Source organism: Pempheris klunzingeri, chromosome 6, assembly GCF_042242105.1.
Source record: "Pempheris klunzingeri isolate RE-2024b chromosome 6, fPemKlu1.hap1, whole genome shotgun sequence".
Classification (NCBI taxonomy): Eukaryota; Metazoa; Chordata; class Actinopteri; order Acropomatiformes; family Pempheridae; genus Pempheris; species Pempheris klunzingeri.
The window spans coordinates 2,631,554-2,657,834 of NC_092017.1; the positions used below are offsets into that span (position 1 = coordinate 2,631,554).

A 26,281-nucleotide genomic window follows, 5' to 3' on the forward strand; every position below is an offset into this window, starting at 1 on the left:
ATTCTGCACAACCTCATCTTAATGAAAGTGGGTTAGTTTGAAGCCATGAAATGTATGAAATTAAGACTTACACCAAACAAGTCTCATTTGGAGTCATAAACAAGTCACTGTGTACAAATGTCACAAATGTAAAGCCATTTCAACTATCTAACCAAGGTAAGCATAGTGCATTTTGATTTATTTCTGAAGGACTTTATGACATTTAAAAGCCTAGTGTGTTCTGAGCTGAGTGTTTTCTATCTTCAAATCAAAGAATCTTTACATCTGAATGTGATCATCTGAGCCCTCATCTCTTATTTGTCTGAAGTGACAAACACGCCTATCCCTGTTGCTGTATAACCTGATTGGCTACTGTTTGTCAGGAGTTGTCCAAATAATTCAAGTTTTGCACAGTGCTTTTACAGTCTTTCACAAAATAGTAGAGAGGAAGGAAGAAATCTGCTGTTTTCAGCCCGTCTAGTTAGGACACCTGATGTGCTTCATGTGTTGGGTGACATTTTGCATTCCATTGGCTGAGAGATAGAAACACAGTGTATTGAGTAGTAGTATTGAGAAGATGATATTCAATTTCCAGTGGAGGCCATAGGAGCAGCAGAGATATGCAGTGGTTAGCGCTGCTGCCTCACAGCAAGAAGGTTCCTCGTTCGAGTCCTTGAACCTTCCTGTGTGGAGTTTGCATGTTCTCCCCGTGCTTGCGTGGGATTTCTCTGGGTTCTCCGGCTTCCTCCCACAGTCCAAAGACATGCAGGTTATGTTCATTGGAGAATTGTAGGTGTGAGTGTGAATGTGTTGGCCCTGTGATTGACTCGTGACCGGTCCAGGATGTACCCCGCCTCTCGCTCAATGTCAGCTAGGAATGGCTCCAGCCCCCCCCGTGATGGTATAGACAATGGATGGGTGGATATTAGGTCATAACCAGTGTGTGTTTTCCATGTGTGTGCAGCTCCAGTAGTCACAGGAGTAGGACCCAGTTTCTCCATGGGGGAGCTTCAGGGTCATCTGGCGTACGACCTCAACCAGTCTGTAAACCAGCCAGTCAGCCTCAGACGATCACTGGCCAGCACCTCATCCAGCGGGTAATCACACACACACACACACACAACAGTTACCACATGACTAACATCAGTCCCCTACCATGAACGTAAACTCAGCTTAGCTCAAAGACTGGATTTCAAATCCAAAACTGTAACAAGTTGACAAATCATATTCCAAAGGGGCCACATATGTATGCTGTTCAGGCAACATCCTAACAAGGAGGACGCCCTGAAAAAAGACTTGTGGCTTGATAGTTGTGAAAACCTGAGGTTGTGAGCTACTGGCTTCAACATACACGCTCGATATATTTTAACATTTACCTGCTTGAGTTTTGCCTGGTGGCTTCAGTTCCCTCCCACAATCCAAAGACATGCAGGTTTGCTTAACTGGTCACTCAAATCATCCTTATAGGTGTGAATGTTGCACAGGTAAGGAAAAGTGTTTAGATTAGAATGAAACCATGAAACTAAAAAAGTTAAAGAATGACGTGCATGACTGATTAGTGGGTTAATTAGAGTTTTTCTCCTTTTAATTTAGTTGAGTTTGAGTTTTTCAATTTTTGCTGAACTTTACAGCAGCAAAGTGCTATACAGACATGTTTTCTTGCCTGTTATGTAAGATTTTTGGTTGTCACACCAAAGGAGCTGCTAGGCTTTTGAATGGAACACCTCTTTTGCAGGTGTGTCATTCAAAAGCCTAACAGCTCCTTTTGTACATAATAAGCAGTAAGCAGTGTGACATAAAAATCTTGCTCATAGTAAAACCATATTATAACTGCGTACTGTGTATACACACGTGGTAGTGACCATATTGTGGTTCAGAACAGTCAGAGTATTGTGATGCTCATATTATGTTAAGCAAGGGTGTGGTGGTGTGTATGGGCATGTTGGCCTCCAACACTGTATCTCTGTCTCTAATTAATATTTGATGGTATCTTATTATTATGTTTTATTATTGATGATTTTGTACTTTTCACATCAGAACAGTACTTAAAGAGTGCTTAAAGAATTACTTCACCGCTGGAAATGTGATCTTTTCAGAAAGCCGAGCTGTTTATGTACTAGAAATACACAAATACTTTTGAAATTGGTGCCACATAACCAGAGAAAACAGTGGTATTATCTTTTGCTTATCACAGCTGAGGCTTGGAGAATTTACATAAAGTCTGTGTTACAAAGTGACATCGTGGGGTTTGACAGATGTGGGTACTTACTACTCAGGGAGAGTCAAATGAAAAGATGCTCACATTATGGGAACTGTAGGATCCAGGGACCAATGATATTGTGGCCTCTGCTACTTCAATTCTGACCAGTTCTGTTCAAAATCTGTCTTCTGTGAGTGCTCTTCATAGATCAAACTGCACAAGGCTGGAGTGATGCAGTGGCTTTCAGAGAGTATTGTCAGCAGGACAAGTAGCAGGTTTATTCAGTGAGACTAAGACTGACCCACAGATAACAGTAACAGATACAAGGTCTGGAGTAATCAAGGGATAGGCAACTGAAATACCTCAATGGAGTCAGACTGTCTGATGTCAGCAGGGAGGTTATTCCAGAAGAAGGAGGCATGAGAGGAAAAGGCCCTGAAGCCCTCTGACTTCTTGGAGTGTACAGTGATTAATGGTACCAAATGCTGTACTGAAGTCCAGTAATAGAAGCACAGAGGAGGAAGTTGTGTCAGTACTAAGTAAAATGTTATCTACCACTCAGGACACTGAAGTGGAGTGTCAGGCCCTGAGAGCAGAATGAAAAGGTTCAAAAAGACAACACTTCTTAAGTAGAGGTCTACCCACAGCGGTTTTAAAGCTAGTAGTTGTCGTAATAAATGACAAATAAATAATGATGATGATGATGATGATGATGAATAATGATAAATTAACATTATTCAGCTTTAAAGCTTAAAGTTAGCTGGCTGGGAGTCAAAGAGGCAGGTTGTTGTTTACCCCAGGTGGACGATGTTCCCAGAGTGTAACTGGGATTCAGCATATGAATATTTTACTGCCAATTTTACAGAAGAAGCTGGAGATGAGGAACTAATTTAGCATCTAATGTCATCTGTTTTTTGCAAAAACAACAACATTAAGAACAGTAAAGAGTAAAATGGCTACAGTGTCAAAAAGAAATCTAGGATTCTGTTTGTTGCCGGAGAAGAGTTGGGCTGCTTGGGGTGTGGACAGAGCATTGTTCTAACACAGCGCACCATGATACCATAATCCAAAATGTGAAACTGTCTGTGTATGTGTCTGCAGGAGTAAGCGTCACAAGTCTGGCTCTATGGAGGAAGAGGCTGACAGTCCAGGAGGGGAGTATTACCACTCCCCTTCCTCTCCTGCCAGCAGCTCCAGGAACTGGACTGATGACATGGAAGGAGGTAACAGAGTAAAAACAAGAATTAGACTTATAGTATCCAGTGTCCATACTTGGAGACACACAGGGCATTTATCCCTTAGATTGGGCCAACACAACACAGTGCAGTGCACACATGCACACTGTGTCTTTCAGCACGGTTGGAGGCTTCCTACTTTTCTGTAGAGGGTTTGCGTGTTAGCTCAATATGTACTCTCTTGCTATGTAACATAGCAGCATTTTGAAATAGTGCAACTACTTTTCAGTTTTCTCCAATATTGTGCATTTGTCTAGTTGTTATTCTCCATGTTAACACGTTTAGTTTTTACATATTCCTATCTGTTAGATATTGGAGGTGGGCACTGGCCTGAGGCCTGAAGTTCAGGTTCTTTTTTTTGGTGGTGGCATCTAGTTCCATGGTAGTAAACTGGCATAAACATGAACAAATAAAAGGGCTCCAGCACCTTTAGTGGTTGCACCAATAAATATGTGTGTGTGTGTGTGTGTGTGTGTGTGTGTGTGTGTGTGTTGTAGGTCTGTCTCCTCCAGTGAAGAAGGTAGAGTTGGACAGTCCCTCTCCCCAGGAAGATTCACCAAGACTGGGCTCCTTCACCCAGCACCACCGGCCAGTCATAGCTGTTCACAGTGGTCAGTGACTCACACACTTCACTCCCATAAGGACAACACAAACAAAACATAAGCTAACTGGATTGTTTCTCCCCCTGTCCAGGTCTGTCTCGGAGTCCCCACCCCTCCTCATCTCTTCATTTCCCATCCTCCTCTTACTTCTCCCATGGAACTATCCGATATCCTCCTCACCTGACCCAGGATCCACTAAAAGATTTGGTCTCATTGGCCTGCGACCCTGCCACTCAAACCACCAGCTCTGTGAGTACATCTAGTCAAAACGTCAGCTCTAACAAATGTACGTTCCAGAGCCCCAAATACTGTGTTTCCTTTCTCTGCTACTGCTTAAGCTGGCAGAACAGTTAGCGTTTTACTGCACAAAGAACTCCACGAGTCTTATTACACAGGAGAGAGTCCACCTCTACTCTAATTCCAGGCAGCTGCAGAACAAAAGTGCCAGCAGTTTCACACCTGCGGTTCTGGAAAGAGGAGTAATCTGTTTATTTGTAGAACATGTAGCTTTGGACAGATACTGCCCCAAACATTTGTATGAACAGTTGAGACTGAACTTTTTTCTTGTCATGCGCCTGACAAAATCTAGGAAGCAAAAGAAATTCTAAATTCACTAGTTACACACTTGTTCTGAACTGGCGGTACATAAATAAAGACTAAAATAAAAATTTTAATGTGCTGAAATTTTCTGTTTTTCTGTTTGAGTGTCCACTATCTGCAGTGAGGGTAGTCAATAATAACATTACAATCATTTGTAGTTTTGATATAGCTTATCCTACTCCTTCAGGGTTCCACTACTGCAGCTATCACGTCACTGCGCTGCTGTGATGACAAGTGCAGATGGGGGGGCACCAAGAGATTTTCTACATTGGAGTCATTGTCTAGTGGATATCATAGATTTGTGACTGGTGCGAGATTTGAGTGTTGGGTTAGCAGTGCACAATGACACACAGCACGTACAAAAGAGTTTGGTAAATACAGGGTTACCATCTAGATGAAACATGCATTGAAAGCTCCGTCTAAATGCCGACAGATTGCCTTGTTCGTGGTTGCTCAAATTGATCCACAAGGAGCCTTTGAATGCAAAAGCTGTTATTCATAAGGGAAAAATGCAAGAAATCGACAGAGAAAAGGTCCACATTGGCTTGTGAACGTCCATCTGCAGTCAGGGGGAGCAAAGCTGGATAATGCTTGTGCTGGCAGTGGCTAATATCTGCTGCCGCCATCACTCCTCTACATAACAATTGGATCACATCCAACATATGCTGTGATTTTCTATTTATGCCGTTCTCACATAATATCATCTAAATTAGACATCTAATCTAAAGAAGTAAAAACTAAACATTTAGACTAAACTTCTTCCATCTTATCTGTCCTGCTTTTCGCTTCCTGCCCTCCATCTCGATATCAATCACCATCAGAATCACATGACTGCAAACAACGCATTACCCGAGCGTATGTGCATGCACAGAAATAGACAGCAAACACACACAGGTAAATGTGTAACGACTCTAAATAGATATATACATACATTTAAAAACAGACAGTATGTGCATGTACCAGTGGTAAAGAACCCCTGCACTAGCAGTATGTGCATGCATACAATATAAAGTAAATACAGCATGGTTAGATTTGTATTTGGCTATGATGACATGTATATGTTTAAACTACGACAGATATTCTAGAGAATTTGTACTTACAGTAGATGTTCAGATTTATTGCATTGTTCCTGTCTGTCACAAGAGTGGCAGCTTATGGAAAGAAAGTGTGCTGGTATACAGTGCTCTGCAAATACTCAGAGGTTCCTCCGTGGTGTAGGTGATCAGTGCTCTGTAGTGCCTGCCAGCGGGCAAATACTCAGAGGTTCCTCCGTGGTGTAGGTGATCAGGAGGGAGAGCTGAAAACTGAAGCAGAAGAAGCACCAGAGCAAACAACACTGAGGCTAGCATCGTTAGCAGCCACAAGGGGTTAATGCCTACTGTGTCCCTACATGTTGGACATGCAGTGTGATGCATATATGTGCCCCCCCCCCCCCCCCCCCCCCCGTGAGGTCCAATCCACACTTCATTATTTGGTGGTCTGTCTTTCTGATTTATCCAGCTGAATGGCAGCAACCAGGTTAAAGTGCCCAGTCACTATATCACCTCTCAGATGTTGGCACCCCCTGGACCGGCACCCTCCCTGGCTTCTCCCCCATCCTCGCTCCCCAGGTCAACGTTGTCTGGAGAGTCAAAGGCCACTACCACCTCGTCTGATGGGGGAGCAAACTCCCCCACATCACCCAGTAAGTGGTCAAACCGCTAACAAACAGCATTGGCGTGACACATACATTAGGTCCATACATAACCTTGGTGTTAGAATAGAATGTTACCATTTATAGTCTTCTATTTGTTCATCCGGATACAGAAATGTTAAGATGGAAGTGACACCAAGGGTTTACTCATGTAAAGGCTCCTGTGGGGTATTCTGACTGACTGACTGACTGACTGACTGACTGACTGACTGACTGACTGACTGAGAGTCCAACTTAACTTAATTCCTCACTGGAGAAAGAGCATAACTATGTGTGGGTAGCAAAAAAGAACCATGACAATGCACTGGATGACATGTTCCCACATCACAGTTGGTAGCCAGGTACACAGGGAAAAGACCCAAAGGCAGACACAGGTGGCAACAGATCTTCAGAGATTTTAATAAGAAAACATCTGACAAGCACATGTAGGCAGGTGCAGGTGTAAATCCAGATACAGCTTAAAATACAGGACTCCAGACAGAGGTACAAAAACCACAGGAGAGAAAAACAAGGACAGAAACCAACCATAAATGGAGGTTAACTGACAGCAAACAAAGAGTTTGGGTGGATATAAGATATGACTGACTAATGAGGGGAGTGAAGAGGTTAGGTGAGGTTAACAAGGAACAGCTGCAGACAATCACAGGTGTGGGGAAGCACACAAAGGCAGCAGGCACCAGGAGGGAAATACTACAGAATGAAACAGTTAATGATCAGAGACTCTAAAGAAAAGTGCTGCCAGTGCAGAAGTGCCTTAAACCTGCATTCTTTCTAGTGGCCTGCAGGAGGCGACTCCCCTGGCTCTAAAAAGAGGGCTGACTGCACAGAAAGTGTTCTCTTCTCCTCTGATTCACTACCTCAGTAAACACAGGCCATGATTTTATGATCTCAGTCGCTAGTTTCAGGTCTTCTTCGACACAGCATGATGTTCATTTAGTAAATTGTGGTCACCTTTAGGACAAAATAGACAATAGGACTACCTCAAAACGGTAGTCCACAAACCAATGAGTGATGTCATGGTGGCTTCATTCACTTCTTATATAGTCTACAGAAACAATGAATGAATAACAAGACTACAAAGACACGACCAGGGACATGAGAACCAAAGTGACAACTTTCTTGAATGCCCCTAGAATGTCTTTGAATGGTCTCTTTGTGGGACACGACTACATGGGAGAGGGTGTAGGTCCGACACACAGCTGCTCAGCACACATGTAAACCGCAGTTGTGGAGTGGTTTCCAAAAAAGAACAGAGCTACCAATTTAGTGATGAACCTTTTATTTCAATCTTTCCCCCCAGTCTGAGTCTGTAAAAGGGACTATTGACAGTAAATAAATCCAGACCAGGTTTGCTAAGAAAATGTCATCATGGAATGTGATGTTGTAATCTGTGCATTCAGAGCTTCCTTTAGGCAGCAGCTCAGTCAGCTTTGGGCTGAGAATGGGCTTTAGATGAGCAGTTTGGATGACATAACATGTTTCCAATACCTTTAAATGAATAAACAATCAGATTAGAATACCCCTAACAATGGAGTTGTCGCTAAGAACCTATGTCACCATGCAATTAGTTGGGACAAACTTGAGAAATACACAGGCAGGAAGGCAGCTGCAGCCTATGCATGTGCCACACACACAGACACACACACTCAGGTCAAAGAGAGACTCAGGTAACGCTCACTCTAACACCTGATCAAAAGACAAGACAGTACAGTTGGACCCAATTGAAATGTCACAGTTCACTCATTGGGTTTAGTGACATGGACACAGCTGCTGTTAAATGTTAAACATGCTGGCTCTGTTGATGCTCATCGCTCTATTTTCCCTCTAAAAGTTGGTAAGGTTTAACCCTTTATAGTTTGGGGGGACTCAAGTTCTTATTCTTGACCTTGGAAACAGCACTTAACAGCAGCCCCACCTCAAAGTCCATCAAGTAACTGTTCTGGAGCTTTCTATCGTATGTTTGGTACTATTGCTCACAAAATTTGCAAGTTAGGTGCATTGGAAAAATGTCCAAACTCTCAGCTGTGTTCAATCAGCAACTTCAACAAGGGATTCAGAGGGAGTCTATTCAGGGGGTTTGAGACTGCAGTGGTCCTTAAAAGTGTCATTTTGTCTTGAATTTGGAGAAACCACCTGTAATATTAGTTGTGTTGAGCTATTTCACTTGTTCTTGTTTGAGTTGTTCACTGAACACAGCTTCTTTGCAGTGTACCTCATCTGCAGCGGGTGTAGAATCACTTTGAGTCGTCTGTAGATGAGTGAAGTAAGCAGTTGTGGGACAGACATTAATGGATGAAGCGGCAGTCAGAAAATGATTTTCTTCACCAGTTTGTATCCTGTGTGGAGCTCCAGATCCCTGCGGGGGCCATCACAAGCTGGGTGGTTCCCACGAGCAGGGCCCAGTGCTGATATAATACCTGCAATAACAATACAGACAGTGCTCTGACCGGTGACAGGGAGATTCACCAACATCAGACATGTTGCTACAGCTGTCTATTTGGTGTCCCTTGGTACAAAATCAGAACTCCATAGGTATAAATGTTGAGTGTGAAGAGAGCCAGAGTTAGATCAGAGTTGTGTCAGACCTTTGATGTGGACAGACTGATAAAAGTAATGCCTCATGCAACCTTACAAGTGACATGGAATTATGATAGACATTATGACATATACTTATAGACTTATATTGTTAACGCAAACACCCTCAGCATATTCTACCCCCGGGACCCCCCCTGCCAATCGCACCTCCTTCGTTGGAGTCACCCCTCGAGACCCAGGTGGACTCTACCAAGCCCAGGTTAGTATGGTTCATTTGATATTGTCAAGCTCAATTAAGGGGGTTTCAGCTGAGCCTACAAAACCCAGATTATTGGAGGGTTAAGAGCCTTCAAGATCTTTTAAACCCAGTCAGTTCCCATTTAGTCATAGTGGTATCTAGCCACAAAGATAATCACATGCTAAGGTTTCGGTATATCCTTCTGTGAGAATCCTGCCACTCCTGAACAACAGTTGGTTTGGGGTGCTCACAGCCTTGATGGTTTGACTGTATTTTAACATTGTGAAAAGTCACTTGAAGAAAACAGTGCATTCTTTCTTTGTGTTAGATTAAGTTGGCTGAATGTGATTCCATGTATCCACTCTAGACTTTGCATGCTGCTCTTTTATTCATCTCATCTGGGAAAGCATGTGTCTTTCTACTGACACTCCTCAGTATTGGTGTAGTAACTTTGACTTGTGCTCTGTGCTCTGAATGTACTCTGACATGGATCAATCTGACGATAAAACAACACAGAGACTTTTACTCATTGACTCCTTAAAAAAAAATATATAGTGTCTCAGAAGCTGGAGCCATGAAAACCTTGCAGCAGGTAGGTACGTGGGTCGTTAAGTGGCAGGCTGCACATACAGTGTGTGGGTGAGGAGTAGATACTAAGGCTTGTGGGTGGGTGCATCAACAGGTGGTTAAGGTATTTAGAAAAGTATCTACATTATACAATATGTGCTAATAAAGAAGAGGGCTGGACCTTAAGACCGTTAGGTTTGGATTGGGTTGTTGCTGCTGCTGCATTGCAGTGCCTCTGCTCGAGAAACAGCTCAGCCAATACTGCTGAGCCAGGAGTCCTCTCTCCGCCTCTTTGTCTCTCTCTCGTTGTCTGTCTGTGTGTTTCCAAAGTTTGTTGCGGTTGAATACATGGTGAAATAAGTTTTTAGCTGGAGTAATCACAACTAGGTTCATAGGGATACTTAAAAACTCAGTGAATTCATGTTGGTTTTGATCAATGAAATGTGTCAAAATGAACAGGAGAGAAAATGATGTTGCAAATTTGGTGAAACATTTGGTCTTATTAAAAATACAGCAGCTTCACTATGTCCAATCTGCCAAGAAACAAATGGAGAGTTTGTTTGTGCAGAGCCCTGACAGACTGTCAATGCTTGCATGTCACAGATGGGTCTAAAAAATGTGTGTCAGACTGTGATTCCAGTTTTAAGGTATGGCAAACCAGTGATGGAAGATTTATTAAGTAAAAGTACAAAAGTATTAGCACCACAATATACTTAATACACTAAGTACCGAAGTAAATGAGCTCATTTCAGGGCACTGTCAGTGGACCTGTTTCAGAGTGAGATGTAGGAGCAGCATTTTTAATTCATTCTCTCATCAAACCTGTTCTACCTGTAAGGAACCACAAAAGACGTGCTTCATTATGATATCTGAATGTCTAAAGAAAGAAACGATATCTTTAGAATTACTCACAGTGTGTGACAAAGCATTTATTAGGTGATTAAATAGTTAGTGAAGTGCCGGTGTTGGGTTTATATCAATAAACTCATGACTAACCTTATTTACAGTGTGTTTATAAAGCTGGGCCAAGAGACAAATGCAGGCTGAGGTAATACATTTTGAAATAATTCAAAGGGAATTTTAATTGTCTTTATGTCTCCTTTGCAGTCTTGGTATCTGGGCAACTGAGTGACGTCTGGAGGAAAAGTGATTGTCAAGGCAGTTCTGTCCTTGAGGAAAGGAAACAATGTTGTCAAGACATTGCCAGAGGAAAAATATATTCAGCTTTGTAGAAGCATAACATGTGGTCACACATATATATAAATATAGAGTCATATATTTATATATGTGTATGTATACACACAGGAGACAAGCTGGATGGAAGAAGGATGCTGTTTTCACTTTTGCAGCCACAGATTATGACACTAAATGATTCTCACAAATGGCCCCCGACGCGAGTTGTGATTTTCAAGTCAAAGTGATGGAGTGATGGAGACGTGTGGTTGGTCCAGATGAATTGCAGACCAGAACCAGGCCTCAACACACCAGATCCTAAGAAGTCTGTAACCTAACTGTGTCCCCAGGATGAGGCTCGTTCCCCTGGGATGGATGTCTGCCTTTCCCCCTGTATCCTGAATCTAGCATAAGGCCTCCTCCTTGGGACAGATATTGAAGTCACCCTCCTTCAACACCCAGAATGCCCCTCTCCGCTGCAGGTGCTGCTTATAATATATGCAAATAAGCCTCCCTTATTTTCTGGACTGACTAGAAAGAGATCCCGTTGTTAAAATGTAATGTTTCTTTGCACTTTTTAATATGTTATTGATACGTCTGAAGAAATTTAAGAGTTGAAACAGCGCCATTTTTTTCTCTCTTCCCACCAAAAGACAGAGGCTTTGTCTTTTTTATTGACAATCATCAGCCTGCAACCATTAAGTTGCTTTGCTAAGCTCATATCTTTAAGACTGTTTGATTGTGCTTTTTTATCAGAAAACAATGAGTTCTAGTAGAATTTAAGAGCTATATTCATGCCTCCTGTAACACAACACACAATGCTATGGTTGGACACAAGTAGAGAGTTAGGCCCGGTGCTGCTGGTGTCAGCAGAGGGCATCAGCTCACATGAAGATCCTGCTGCTTCCTTTCCTTCAGATGCTGATCAGTTTTATCCAAACGGCTAAAGGCACAGTTTTGGGAGACATGCAGCGGCCACAACGATCCAGCTCAGTAGGACTGAGAAAAGGCAAAGCAAACAGGATTGTGAATTCAGTGTGTTTGAAACTGTAGCATAGTGTGTGTGTGTGTTTGTGTGTGTGTGTGTGTGTGTGTGTGTGTGTGTGTTCATGCGTGTATCAGAATGTGAACATGGCTCCTGCATTTCCACACTCAGCTCTGTTCTGTTTGGAGGAGATGTTGTGCAGACTGTGTTCGTGTCTCAGAGAACACAGCGGTGGGCTTTGTGCTTATGTGTAGGTAGAGTAGACAGACGTAACGCAGGCATTGCACTAAGCCTAAGTGAAATCCCTTTTTGAAAAAGGTGCGGTGATGTGACACGATACCCAGCTTACGGGCTGTTGTGTGTTTGTCTCGATATTTTCGGTGGTTATGGCAGTAGGTCACGTGCATACTGACTTGACCTGAGCACAAATCCAGGTTTCTTGTCCAGCTCTAGAGTGACTGGGTGTCTTAGAGGGTGTCCCCGGCAGGCTCTGCACTGCGTAGCTCTAACCCACCCCAACCTGAACGATCTGTGGAGGAACAGTGGGGTGGAGTTCAGGCAGGGGATAGACAGATGAATGGAAGGACAGTGCCAGGGTTGGTTTCTAAGTCAAACCTTGATTTTTTTTACCACTGGCAAAAAGCAACAAATCAAGTTTTTAGGCCACAAGCTTACTTTTTGTGTCCAACCAAGACACAATAATGGCATTATGACAGTGCTTTTTTGAGGCAAAGCAATATTCTCTTATGGCTGGCTTTTCACAGCTTCATTTAGTCTATAATCTTTTTAAAAGGCATTTAATAGCTTCAAATCCTAAAAAAAATACATGGTGCATTTGACACGGTTAGCATTTAATAGAATTCGTACATTAACAAAAACAAAACGGTGATGGCAGCACCTCAAAACCACACATTCATACAAGTAACAAAGAGCGAGATGTCAGTTCAGGATGGCAACAACTCAGTGTTTTTAGTTGTCAAAGATCTGAATGTAGAAGCAGAATAGAGTCCAATCAAATGATTAAACATATCACCATTGATATTTGTATTTGAAATTCAGTGTAAACTCCAAATGCAGCAGTGGGACAACATGTGCACGCTGGCCTTCTGCAATCTTTGCACCATCTCCTTAGAGATGAGAACACTGAATAGAAATGTGATTTTTAGGGACTAATATTTAATGATTGGTGCCATAGTTTAATCTCCAAGGCTTTGTAGCTATGAAGCAGTCTGTTGAAATGTGTTCCCTGGGGATGTGGACTGGTGTTTCTGTGTTGATGTGCGGTCAGACTGAATGCCAAGCAAATTTTTCACCTAGCAGTACTCACAAAGAAGTGAGTGCTTCTGCAATCTGCAGACTTTACTCCTAATGTACTCATATATATGTGTTCCCTGTGCAAACATATATTATCACATTATTCTTGTACTTGTACAGCGAGTGCTTGTATCTTGGAAAGCATTTTCCTGATTCCAAAGGTGTCTTTCATGGAAGCCTGGAAAGTTTTTCAAGGGCAAAACGGTTTAATTCCCATATTTCTGACCACCATGATCTAAGCAAGAAAAGGAGTGGAGTAGTGTGAATTTTAGCATTCCGGGCAGAAACAGGGCATCTGTGGGATCACTGAAATAACTTGAAAGATGCAGCCCTCTCCACTAAAGGATAACGTTAAGACTTTTCCCTTGAGGCTCACACAATAGCAGAGTGCACGGTGAGGTCACAAATGGGGCTACCTAAGCAGCCAGTGTGCAGGCTGTTGATAGCCTCACTGCGTAGAACCTCATCATCATCTCGTGTGTGAGAGAGCTGTGGCTGTGTGTGTGTGTGTGTGTGTGTGTGTGTGAGAGCTGTGGCTGTGTGTGTGTGTGTGTGTGTGTGTGTCCTTGTGCTTTTGTATGACAGCTCAGCTCACCAGGATCTCTCTTTCTTTTCCTCTTGTCTTGTGTTTAGAACTGTCAGTGTGAAACAGTGTTGGACTAAGTTGGATGTTTTATGCTGAAGGTGAAACATTTTCAATTCACACAGATGCACCCCCACATGACTTTGAACCTCCTAGGATTAACTCTGTCTACAGGCAGGTGGCGTCTAAAATTTGCTTTGCATTCAGTCTGAGGAAAGGTGTCCGTGTCTTTTCCTCTTCCTCTCCCAGGGTTGGGGGTTAAAGTTGAAAGCAGTCAGTGCCTACTAGGGGTTCAGATTTTCAGAAACTGAAGGTGCTGACATTAGCTAGGTTTGGTTGGGTGAGGTTTTAGGTTTGGTTAAAGTTGGCTCTAAGCTAATGTATACTGCATGGTGCTGCCCTGGTCGCTGTGCTGACCTAATGAATGCATGGCTCAAACTGATGATACCTCTTCCTCTCTATCCTGCTCTTCCTCCTCCTCCCCTTGCTCCGCCTCTTCACCCCTCTGTACTCTGTACTACACCAGAGGGCAGTGGATGGATGGGCTGTCCATTTCTTTCAATTTTAATAATAACCCTGTTGTTAAACTTCTATTTTGCACGATATTTCATAAAACACATTATGTGCCTTGCCTTTAGTTAAAGAATAATAATACGTTATGGAAAAGTGAGCGTACTTTTCATGTTACAGCTGGAAGCTTTAAAAAAAAAAAAAGAAAACTACAAAAAAAGCTGCATGTGTGATTGCTTGACATTAACCAGCGTAGCAGGTACAGTTTTAGGTTCAAATGCAATGAAAGCTTTCATTAGCTTCAGTAGAGGCTGGGACAGTGCTCATTCTCTACTACCATTCATCTAAAGGCACAGTAACTTTTTATAGTGTGAAAGGAACAGTGACATTTTGGGAAAGACACGTGTTTCCTGTTGCACTCAGAGTCACATGAGAAGGTCAGGTTCATCCCATTATCCAGGAGCCTGCAGACACACAGTGACATGTTTAGACATCCCCGCCCACTTATCCAATGTTAACTCAAGGTCCATTTACTGTCCTTTCCCATTGCTTTTAACCACATCCCACAGGTTTGTGACATAAGTATGGAACTTTGGTCACATGGTAATTATAGATACACTGGGGGGATTTAAACTCCGCTCCTGGCTTATTATCTACCCTCTAAGTACAAACTACTGTTTCACGATTGAACTGTACACATACACATGCTGTCGTCTTATTCTGCGTAGACACAAACTGTTGTTCCCAAAATGTCGGACTGTTCTGTCAAATGTTATCTTCTTTTCAGTAACATCATTTGTTGATTGCACTCAGAGCTGATCTAGTTCCGTGGCTCTGCTGTCTGAAGTTCAAGTGTCAGCATGCAGGTCTGTGTGGAATGAGGTAAACTGACAGTGACAGTGTTGCTGTGTGACACACCACTCACACAGTGTTCAATATTAGGTGTGTGTTGTTGTCCCAAAATGGGAACTGCAGTGTGTTGTAAGTGAAACACTACTTGAGGTTGTGGTTACAGTGTTGCTACCTTGGATCAGAAAATGGCAAACATTGTCTCTGAGTGTAAAGTCTGGTGGTCCAGAGAGAGATGCTGCTCAGCTCTGTCCACATCCAGGTTTTTTTTTCATCAAGTATTAATATTAGTACACATGCAAACACATTTGATAGTATTTATTGCAGGGAAAACTCTTCTACTCTATTGTGAATATTTTCATGCATTTAGCCAATGTGGCCAAGCCACTCGATCCCATCTAATGGAAACATGTTCAGGTTTGAGCTTCGAGGCTCAGCAGCTCTATGATTGGCCATTAGAACACCGTCCATTAGCCTGTTTGATGACTCTGACCACATGACTAATCATTAGACAAGATACTACAAAAGGCCATAGGTGAGTTTGACTTTTATTTGGACGCATGCACTTACTCTTCTCACTCAGCTTGGCTTTTAGCTTATTTTTGAGTTATTATTATGTTGCCTGTAGAGATCCTTTTAAACACAGCGGTGTGTAGAAGAACATGTACAACATGGACTAGGACTGTCTGTAAGATGGTGGCCAAGCCACAGAGTTTGGGACCCATTAAATGGGAAAAATTGTGAGTGGGCTGTTCGTAAAGTTTAGCCATGTCAGGGATGATGAATAATGAAGGGTGAAAATGATAGTGGGAGAGACAATCTTGGAAGTAAAGTTACGTTAGAGTCATGTAGTGGAGGCTTCACGATCCTCTAAAGGACAGACAGATGTGAGTCAAGGACTCGGTGATAGACACTAATCTATCTATCTATCTATGTTAGCAGCTGGCAGCTTGTTGTCCTCAAATATTGGGGCTTTGTATGGGATGAAATGTGCAAAAATTCCACACTGAGGTATGACCAATTAAATGTTTCTACTGAGAGCAATACAACCCCAGAAGACCAGGCTTGATTATTATCAAGTCAAAGTGAGAAGTGCATTATAAATGTCCACATGGTGTCTCTATTCTTCACATACATCCCTGAAACTTTCTTTCTCTCCCCCAAATCTTATTGAAATCTTTTCAGTGGTGCAGGATCAACAACTGGGGGTAATAATTTGGATGAGTTGTGTTCACTGTAGAACAACAGCAGGCGATTTTACTACTGATTGTGATTGTTAACCTTGAGAGGATAGATTCTCGGAGATCAGACTAAGCTGGAATAACATTTACATGTTTGGACTCCCCAAAGATTTCTTGTCTTAAATAATGTGCTGAATAATATAATGTGGCTGTGGACTGTATAACCAGCACCACCAGGTGTGAGGCTGGATTGTGGTACTCACATGGCTGCCGGATAAAGGCTGTTTGTGTGACGAGAGAGTGTTAAAGAGATGAAGCATGATAATGAGGAGTATTAACCCATGATGGGATTGACTCAGTTGTGATGTTCCTGAGATTAGGTGCTGGTTGCCTATTAAAAAATGCACTACAGGAATAAAAGGGAGACCCTGTGGGCCCACAGTTCAATCTAACACTACATAACCCAATATAATGACAAAAACAACAGCCAAAGCTCCATCCATTTAAAACCAGAATACTGAAAGACGTGCAAAGGTTCAGTCTGTTGTCGATGGTGTAGAGGATTACAGAGAACTCTGTAGTGGCTTTGGGTCGCCTCCAGTTGTTGACCTGATGACAGTTGATTACTGTGCACATTATACTTGTGTTACTGCCTCATACTATCTACCAGAGGCTCTACCTGCAGCCAATATAGATATCAATGTTTAAAGGCAAATGGCTGAAAGCATTTTGGGTCAGAGGAGGTTTGATTCTGGGTCGAAGTAGGTTATTAAGTAGGAAATCCTTTTCAGTTCTATTCCGCTCTTCTTTTCCTCTATCACTGACTACCAGTCTGACACCACAAAATGCACACAGAAAGCCAAATAGCTTCCGTACCCAACACGAGCCAGTGGCTGGGGCTCAGCTCAAAGTCTTTTCAGCTTGTGCACTGTAATGCCGCTTCATCCCATTCTTTTAAGTCTACGAAGTAGAGACATTTGAGTAACATAACACACAGTATGCCCAGAACCCATTCAAACAAGGTAAAATACCATGCAGCTCTCAGTAACTCTGGTATTCCTACTGCCAATCAAAGTGGACATTTCTCCCAGCTGTTGTGAGAGGGAGATGTTTCCAATTGAGGAATTGACAATAATCAACTTGAGCGTATTCAGGATGTCTGGAACTTCTCCACCTCAGTCAAGAGTCTGAATGTGGTGAGAATAATGTGCACATCACCAAACTGGACTGGAGAGAAAATCGTACACAGTTCAGTTCAGCCTCTCATGCAGCAGGTCCTCTGGTCAAAGACCACTGGGGTGCAAATGCATCACTTTCTCTGCTCTATTCAAATAAACCAGCAGGTCATCAGCATGGGAACTGAAAAAAGTAATGTAACCAAAAATGATTTCAGCAAAGCAGTGCCTACCACTTTACTGCTAGTTTGATTTGAGTTCTTTTGTATGCTGTGCTTTGCAGTCTGTGTTGTATTCAGACACTACATGGTCGTGTGACAAACTTTAGCCCGGGGGCTGGTGCTCAGTATTGAGAACATTACCAGCCCCGGCCAGAGGAGATGGACTGTGCAGGTCCTGAGGTGATAAGCCATAAAACAACCCAAAGAGTTGAAAAAAAATCTAGAGGAACTCCGACATGCCTGCAGTTCATGGTTCTTCGCTTTAGGTGGGGACTATAGCTGTGTGCTGTGTTCACCTCCTTCCAATGAAAAGGCTGTCACGTTCTGAATGCAGCTATAAAGTGTGGTGATACCGCTCTACAAAAAGGTACTACAAATTGTAAACAGTTACCAAAGACAGAGTTAGACACTGTTCAGCAACCTAATGCTCATTAATGACTTGTTATCAATTTCCTGAACAGCAGTGAAGCACCAGCAGCAGCGATCCAGTCTACTAATGATAACTTCCTTCATCTGCTTCGTCTTTAACTCAGCATACTGACCTCAGGCCTTTTTCACAGAAGACCCTTTTTGACATGGCACAGGTGGAAAAGCACAGATGGAACTATTCCAATGAATGATGGCTAAACTCCATTTGGCTGCTTCAGTTTCAGCCTCTTTTCTATTTGCATGCTGGCTCACTGTCACGTTGTCCTGACTGACTGGGTGATGCTGCTCGTGTGGGGATTCTTCAGTCCTTCACTTAGAGTTCTAGAGTTTGGTCTAGACCTGCTCTTTTATGGAAAGTGTCATGAGATAACATTTGTTATGAACTGGCACAGTATAAAGATTGATTGATTGATTGATTGATCAGTCAAGGAGCCACCATTATTATTAGTAACACCAAGGCCTGTGCAATATGGCCAGACTCTCATATCCCTCTACAGCTCATTTCATATCCAGATAATGATGCGTAGCACATTATCTGGAAATTCTGTGTCAGACTTTTCACACAGGAACCAAATCCATGCAGCAGAAGGAGCTGTTTTCTTTATTTTGGTCAGAGCCCTTCTCCTGTAACCCACTGTGTGTCCCATTCAGTTTACTCTGTTTCTGTGTGTTGCCTTCATGCACATTTCCTGCCTGCATCTGTTTAGAGGAACACAAAGCATTATCCAAAATATTGCAGTGAAAAGCGCGTATCACACAATATATACCTTTATGTTACACAGCTCCAGGAACACCTGTGATTTTCCTGACTAGTCAAAATGTTTGCTGTTGAAAAGGCCTGTGCTGACTAACTACATCAGGAGCTAAATGGGACATAAGATGTAGCTGATGGTTGATTTATTATCATCATGACACATATTAATTACTGTAGTAATTGTAGAAATATAGTAGAATACATTTTGCATCGTATTGAATTGTTTCTTCATGATTTGAGACATAGACTTAGACTCGACTAATATATGAAATATAATATAATCTATGGAAATAGACCACGTGTACATAATAAAGATGCAGTGTTATCTTATTGAATATGTACTATTCAGCTTGTGATGAAGCATTTGAGTTAATCAGAAACAGTTTGTCAGTAAATATAGGAACAAATCATGGCATATTGGTTCATTAACATGTCTGTCTGATTTATTCTCTACTTTACAATCCTGGATTATTAGTTAACTCTGCATTGATTAGCACCCGTTTTCATCCATAATAGTTGGGAACTACTTAGAATTGTGTGTACCTTATGGTTTAGAGTCACTACCACGTTTCTGTTGCCTGCATGTTAAGCTGGTGTGTCCCGTGCACATGTCAGTACCTTCGGTGTCCATTGAGATGAAGTAACTACACAGTTCACCTGATAACTCTAACTGAAGTGTTTCGCAGACTCAGAGTTGTTGGAAGTGGCTAAAGTGACATGATGGCAGATTGAAAAATCTAAAACATTTGGAAAATGTTCTGTAGGAGGGGTCAGTTTCTTCAAAATCACACTAAATTTAAAGCACCATCAAAATGTGTAAACTACTTGTTGACTCAAATGATTGGTGTAGATGTCAGAATGAAGTTTCCTCTAGATTTTTCTTTCCTCTGTGGTACAAACCAAGCGCTGTTCTGACCACTGTTAGCACTGTTAGCAGAGAATAACCAAACAATATTTCTGGACGACTCCTGTTAAGATGCATCATATCAGAATCCTGAGTGCTGCCTGGTTTGGATTGGCAGGGTATGTTTGGTATTGTAAGCAGTAATAACTGCGACTGAACTGTAGTTCTGCTGGTGGTGATTCTGTTTGTTAGCATAGCAGCTGCACTTTAGCTGAATGCTGTGTGAGGAACAAAGGGACTGCTGGATATCTAACCATTACATTTTGGGGAGGGTTTTGGGGAATGTTTTCATAGAGGGCTCTTTTCTATAAACTGTCATTGTTATTCACAACCTACTGCTGCTGTTGCCTGAAAACCTTGTAACTCCAATATGTGTTTCTTTTTTGCTGTTTCTTACTTGAATTGCATGTTTTCTTTTTTATTTGTAATGGCCCTCAAAACCATTTCTGTAATTCAGACTCAAAACAGTTGGAAAACCTTCTTTAGTTACTGAAAATCAGATTTTGTAGATCTACAAGTTTTCCTGTGACAGTGATGCCATATTGATTCCTTCTGTATCTGCAGGTACATTGCTCCTGCATACTGTTTACTCCATGTGCTGAAAACAGTTTGTAATGAACGAAAGAGTTGTTTCTCAGAGAACATTTTAATGCAGTCTCATATTTTAAAGATTTTTTTCTCATAACTTTTCAGATGTTATGATAAAGGACTGCTTTGCTTGCTTCCAGATATATATCCCTTACATCAGAGAGAGCATAGGCATGATCAGCTTTCATCACTTATTGCATGACTACAATCCACACAGAACAGAGTCCTTTTCACATGAACTGTGCATCAGGACGTTGTAGAGCCATTAAGTTGGATGACAGCACTGAATCTTTAGTGATACATGATGAGGTGGAAACAGTGGACGAGGTGGAGGTGAAGCAGAGTATTTTCTATACTGGAATACCTCAGAGAACATTATGATACATAAACGTGAGTGCTGTTGCTGTGTTCACTCATTGTCTAACAAAGAATATCACGACTTTCCTGTATAACTTGACCAGTTAACTTAATTGACACCTGACAAACACAAAAGAATACATGTTTTTTTTTATCCCAGTATAGAGAATAACAGACGAGTTAGAGGCAAGTTGTGTTTGTCATTATGTTCCAGCTTGGGAGAGCTGGAGCGCTGACAGTAACCCTGATCTGAGATGTTCACTGTGGAAAGGGCTGCTGCTCTGGACTGGATGTAGTTTGTAGCAGCTTTAAACAGGAGTTTTAAGTGCTTTTTCCTTTGGATGTTTTTCACTGAAGCAGATGTCAATAATCAGCCCTTATTTGCATGCTGTAAACTGTTCCTCTCAGACTGCATTTAGACAGGGACAGCAAATGATGTCAACACTGTGGCAGAGTTATGTCTTCTCGTGGTTATCCAGACTGAAGTCATGGACTAGCACTTGTCTGTTCAAGGTTGGACTTTCTGTTCCTGTTTGTATGTGTCATGAGTGACAGCTGTCTGAACTCTTCGGGCCTAATGTTATTCATCTGCTGTGGGGGATATTAACACCTTTGATAATATGTCATTATAACCATATTTAGCCATTGCTGTCAGCCAATGCTGATGAATTCATACTGGAAATGACTATGTTTCCCTATGCAAAAATATACCATTAATAAACAAAGTATACCACAACTCAGCCAACAGATGTGTTTGTTCATTTCATTTCTGCCTGCTCACGACCGTGGGACTTGTTTGTTCGCTTGGCCCGAGATCAGAAAGAAAACAGCCCCTCATCAAGTCAGTGTGTCAGTGATAATACATGGAAAGACGTGAACTGGTCGAGCCACAATCAGCTGCTCATTGTGCACGATTCAGACTGGTTAAAGGTACTGTATGTAGAGCAGGGTTAGAGAATGGTGTCACCTGTTAAAGAGCTCAGACCATTTAAGGAGGGACAGCCTGATACAACTGGGGCCTAATTATGCTCCTTTATCAATCAATCAATCAATCTTTATTTATGTAGCGCCAATTCACAACAGTGTTATCTCCAGACTCTTTCCATAAAGAGCAGGTCTAGACCAAACTCTTTAATTAGAGAGAGACCCAACGATTCAGGAATTCAACATTAAGGATTCAAGAATCCCCACATGAGCAGCATCAGATATTAGATTAGGACACAGTGGAGGAAGAACTCCCCTTTAACAGGAAGAAACCTGGAACAGACCCAGGCTCAATGTGGGCAGCTTCTGTAGGGGTCCGCGTTGGGTGGAGGTTGGACAAAGAGAGAGAGAGAGAGAAAGAGAGAGAGACAACACAAACAGCAACCAACGTACTAGCAGTGACTATAGCACTAACAATAGGAGTGTGACTAAAAGATTAACAGTATGATATTATTGAAAAACATGACGAGTGGCCGACGATCCACAGCAGTGATTCATGAAGCAGAGAACCACATCAGCAGGACCAGGACCAGGATCCACAGGAACTAGAGAACCACAGCAGGAGAACCAGGACCAGGATCCACAGGAACCTGAGAACCACAGCAGGAGAACCAGGACCAGGATCCACAGGAACCTGAGAGATGAGAAAGCACAGAAAGGCTCCGGGGAAGATAGCAAGTTAGAGGCAGACATTAGGCTGACATGAGATTATGATGGAGAGGAAGAGGAGGAGAGAGAATAGAGAGGAGCTCAGTGCACTATAGGAGTCCCCCGGCAGTCTGAGCCTATAGCAGCCTATACAAGACTTCCATGGAATGCTCAGTGACCTTATGACCTTTTGACAGATTTAACACTATGTATTGATAGCTGCTCCTCTGTTATTCTGTGAAATATGCACATATTATGCTTGTTACTATTCATAAAAGAATATTTCATCAAAGCCCCTAAGTAAAAGAAACAAAGACACCAGACTGTCTGCAGACCTAAAAGGAAGGTGGACTATAAGTGGACTAGTTACATCAGCAACAGCAATATATAGTAAGTAGTGAGTACAACAGATCAAACCTTCGCCTCTCTCAGAGACTCACCTTACCATATTGGACTAGACTTGTGCAATTAAATTCAGACTGCAACTCACTTTACCACAGTTTTGCACTCTGCCCCGACATCCTTCTGTGCCATCAAATCCGTCACCACCTGAAAAATATCTCCAAGCTCCAGTCAGTAAAACATTTTACTGCAGTGAATAAGATCAAACGGAAAAGTCCTCATCAAAACATCTGGATGGCCTGAGAGCTTAATATACAGTATATAGCTTCTAAAAAAGTGACTGCGGAATGTGGGCTCGCTTTTACGAGCCTCCCCACCCCTCTGGTCAGGGCTCAGTGGAGCAGTCAACACTGTAGCTGTAGCTGTAACGCTGGTTATCGAGGTTTGGTGAACTGCAGTGAAAACCGTTAAGTGGTGTACACTGTGTTACAGTGTGAGCAAACAACAGAGTAGAAGGTTTGCCCCTAGGCTAATACCAAGATAACGTGACCTAACACTGCACTTGTCAGCTTGACGTTAGCCCTGATAAAGTACCAGTGCAACCGCATCGGAAAATGAACAGATTAAAACAGTCAAGCGAGGAGGGGGAGACACCGCTCGGCTCCTGCCTGTGGTGATGTGAGCAGAGGACTGCAGACTGTGATTACTCTGAACAGTATGCAAAGACCTACAATATAATATATAATGTTAGATTTTACGGCTTGCAGATTTACGGAGCTTGCGCCTATTACATGATTGAACCATCAAATAATTCTTAAAACACTGAGATATGTAAACATAGCACTAAAAGTAAGGACATTTGTGTTGTAACAATGCTTCTTGGCAATAAATCTGATACCGTTGGAAAGTCTGTTTATTTCACCATTAAATGGTGTCACATCTGTAAGGAACATGCATCTGTAGGATGAGCAGCAGAGTGAGTATGTGGGTCGTGCCCATGAAAAATTTGCCAAATCTCCTCTGCCAATGCCAAACATCTTGTTTTGCTGTTGCTGCTGACTCTTGCTTTGAGCTTCTGATACCCCCAGGTGTGACCTGTGAGCATGGGCCCTGCTACAGTGGTCCGTTGGTGTCTGCTCCAAGAATCGGCATGCCACGTTTGACTGATCTGGATAGGGCCCGGACAATAGGGCACCTTCAAGCTGGTGTTCCGCAAAACCAAGTTGCGGCATTATTTGGAGTGAGCCCAGGTGCCCTCTCCAAACTGAAGGCCAAGTTCCATATTGGGGGGATGTCAGAGACAGGCCGTGAAGTGGGCGTCCCAAGAAGACGACACCCCAAGAAGACCTTCCTCACCCTGTCAGCACGTAGGAACCGTAGGCAGTCTTCTACAGATTTGCTATCATCTGTAAATTCAGTAAATGTGATGTACAGTAACCTACAAATGTCTCTCACAAACTGCACAGCAAGGAGTCGAACGGACACAAGATGCAGCGGCACAGAGTGGCAGACAGCCGAGCCTCTTAGCCTTAGCTAGCTTGGTAGCATTGAGCTAGATGGGCATGTTTGAGCAACCAGGCTTCATTCGTCCCACTTTTGGCTCCACCTACACTCCACCTCTTAGCCCATTTTTGGATTAGCAGTTGGAGTCAAGCACTGCCAACATGGCGATGGCTGGGGGTCACCCACTGAGCTTCACTTTGGCTATGGCCTATGGTGTGGGAAAGTGGGAAAGGTGAAAACCTTGCTGTCAATGGAACTATGGCAGGACCTGGTAAAGATCACACATATGACATCAATGAAAGGAGTACTTGAGAGTATATAGTGTAGCCTTCTGAGCATTATGACCGCCGCATACCAGTTACAGAACAGCCACAATGACAGGGAGCTGCATTTAAAGTAAGGGCAAGAATGGAAAGTGGCTGGTGAAAAGTTGGGCCGTGTTCAGAAAGGCATACCAACGTACTATTCATACTGAGTGTGACGTCAAATTGAGTATGAAGTGTGTTACAACTGCATAGTATGTATATTTTGCATAGGCAAGAAATCCCCGGATGTGTACTAGATTAGCAAGAATTTCTAAGTATACTTACTCACGTGAGCTCACTTGTCATACTTATTTGCCTCAAAATGCATTGTGGTGAGGAGTGATGCTTGGATTACATATGGATAAATCATCCTTTGCCACACACCAGGATGAGAATGAAGAATGAGAGAATGAATCATTTCATCCTTTTAAATAACGTCAAGCAGCGTGAGCTTTCTAGATGATTTCTAAATTATTTCTTGTTTGTCTGATAATGATTTAAGGAGAAGCTGTTTCCATGCCTGCCATAATGTCACTGTACCAAATACCGTGGGACATTTAAGCTGCGAAACTGTACAGACAGAGGAAACTTTACAGGGGAAACATAGATATTTTTTTAGCTTCTGAAATAAGTGTTTCAGTCAGCTCTGATGGAACTCAGGATTTATCAGGAGGGTGCAGATTTACTCCAAACGATCTCACTGTAGGAACCTGGGCTGTGTGTGTGAGCTCTTGGATGTGCAGAAGAACACAGAACATAAATCAACATTAAATCCTGATCGATCCTGTCTGCGCGTCTGGAGATTTAAATAATCAATGAAGTTGAGCTGCTGTGCTTTGTGCGTAAATGCACACAGCAGCTCTCTTAAGGTGGAGATGTGCTTATTGTTTGTATTGTATTTATCTTCCCCATTATTGATGTGTTTATTTCAACCACACAGCCCATCTGCCAGTAATCAGAATGTTCATTTTTATGAGCCTACCTTCGCTATTGTTGAGTGAACAATTGTTTTAATAAGTAATATTGGCGTGTACATAATTTAGTATTTGTCATACATATTATAGTATACATAGCTGTCATATATTTCTACTTACATTTCTAATACACAGTAGGCTGTGTGTGTTTTTCTGGTTATATTTTGTAAGCTATCCTCCAACCAGCAGGGAGCCACAATACCAACATGATGAGCCTGAGGAGAGAAGTCAGAGCCAGCCGCTTTCCACAACCGGCTAAACCTGGCAGCATACTGCAAGATACGCTGACATAACAGTTTTAAATTGCATGCTAACATGAAAAGCAGTTCACAGTATGGAGTACATACTGAGTACATACAGAATATAAAGAGCTGGGATTAATATTATTTCACTGGGTGTTTATGCTGGCGTGGAGGGTAAGAATAAGCAGACAGGATTGCAAATAGAGCGTTAAAATAAAATGATGAAATAATGAAAGAAAAGGTGAGTCCATGATATCACTGATTAAAACCAGCAGCAGGGGATGCGTAGGAGAGAGAGTCACTGTTACAGCATGCAGAGGTCATTTCACATCAAGGCTTTCAAAGAGAACATTAAGATTTGGACATTTGGGATTGAAATCAGCCGTTTATTTAATGGCAAAGTGTGTATCAGATAATATGATGTCTGCAATGTTTCTGAAAAGGTTAAACATGTGATTATGAGATGTAAATCAAATTGAGAGGAACATCTTGGATGGGTGAGGATGAGGTGGAGGGATGCTGGGTGGCTCTCTGAAAGCTACGGCCTTCATTTAGAATTGCTTGTTTGGTTTTTGTTTTACTTAGTTATTAACCTTGGGTATATAACGCCC

At 42.3% G+C, this 26,281-nt stretch overlaps 1 protein-coding gene across 4 annotated transcripts in view; it reads left to right on the forward strand.

Annotated features, from left to right (window-relative positions):
- nfic (nuclear factor I/C) overlaps positions 1-13,163 on the forward strand; it is a 36,777-nt gene extending 23,614 nt beyond the window's left edge. For 3 of the 4 annotated variants that reach the window (XM_070831965.1, XM_070831964.1, XM_070831967.1), the window contains exons 7-12: positions 944-1,076; positions 3,281-3,402; positions 3,912-4,025; positions 4,108-4,265; positions 6,117-6,300; positions 10,757-13,163. In XM_070831965.1, coding sequence (XP_070688066.1) covers positions 944-1,076; positions 3,281-3,402; positions 3,912-4,025; positions 4,108-4,265; positions 6,117-6,300; positions 10,757-10,881 — 836 coding nt within the window. In that variant the 3' untranslated portion in view covers positions 10,882-13,163. Of the gene's footprint in view, positions 1-943; positions 1,077-3,280; positions 3,403-3,911; positions 4,026-4,107; positions 4,266-6,116; positions 6,301-9,014; positions 9,104-10,756 lie in introns of all 4 variants that reach the window. The other variant, XM_070831966.1, reaches the window with a different exon arrangement.
- The last annotated feature ends 13,118 nt before the right edge of the window (positions 13,164-26,281 follow it).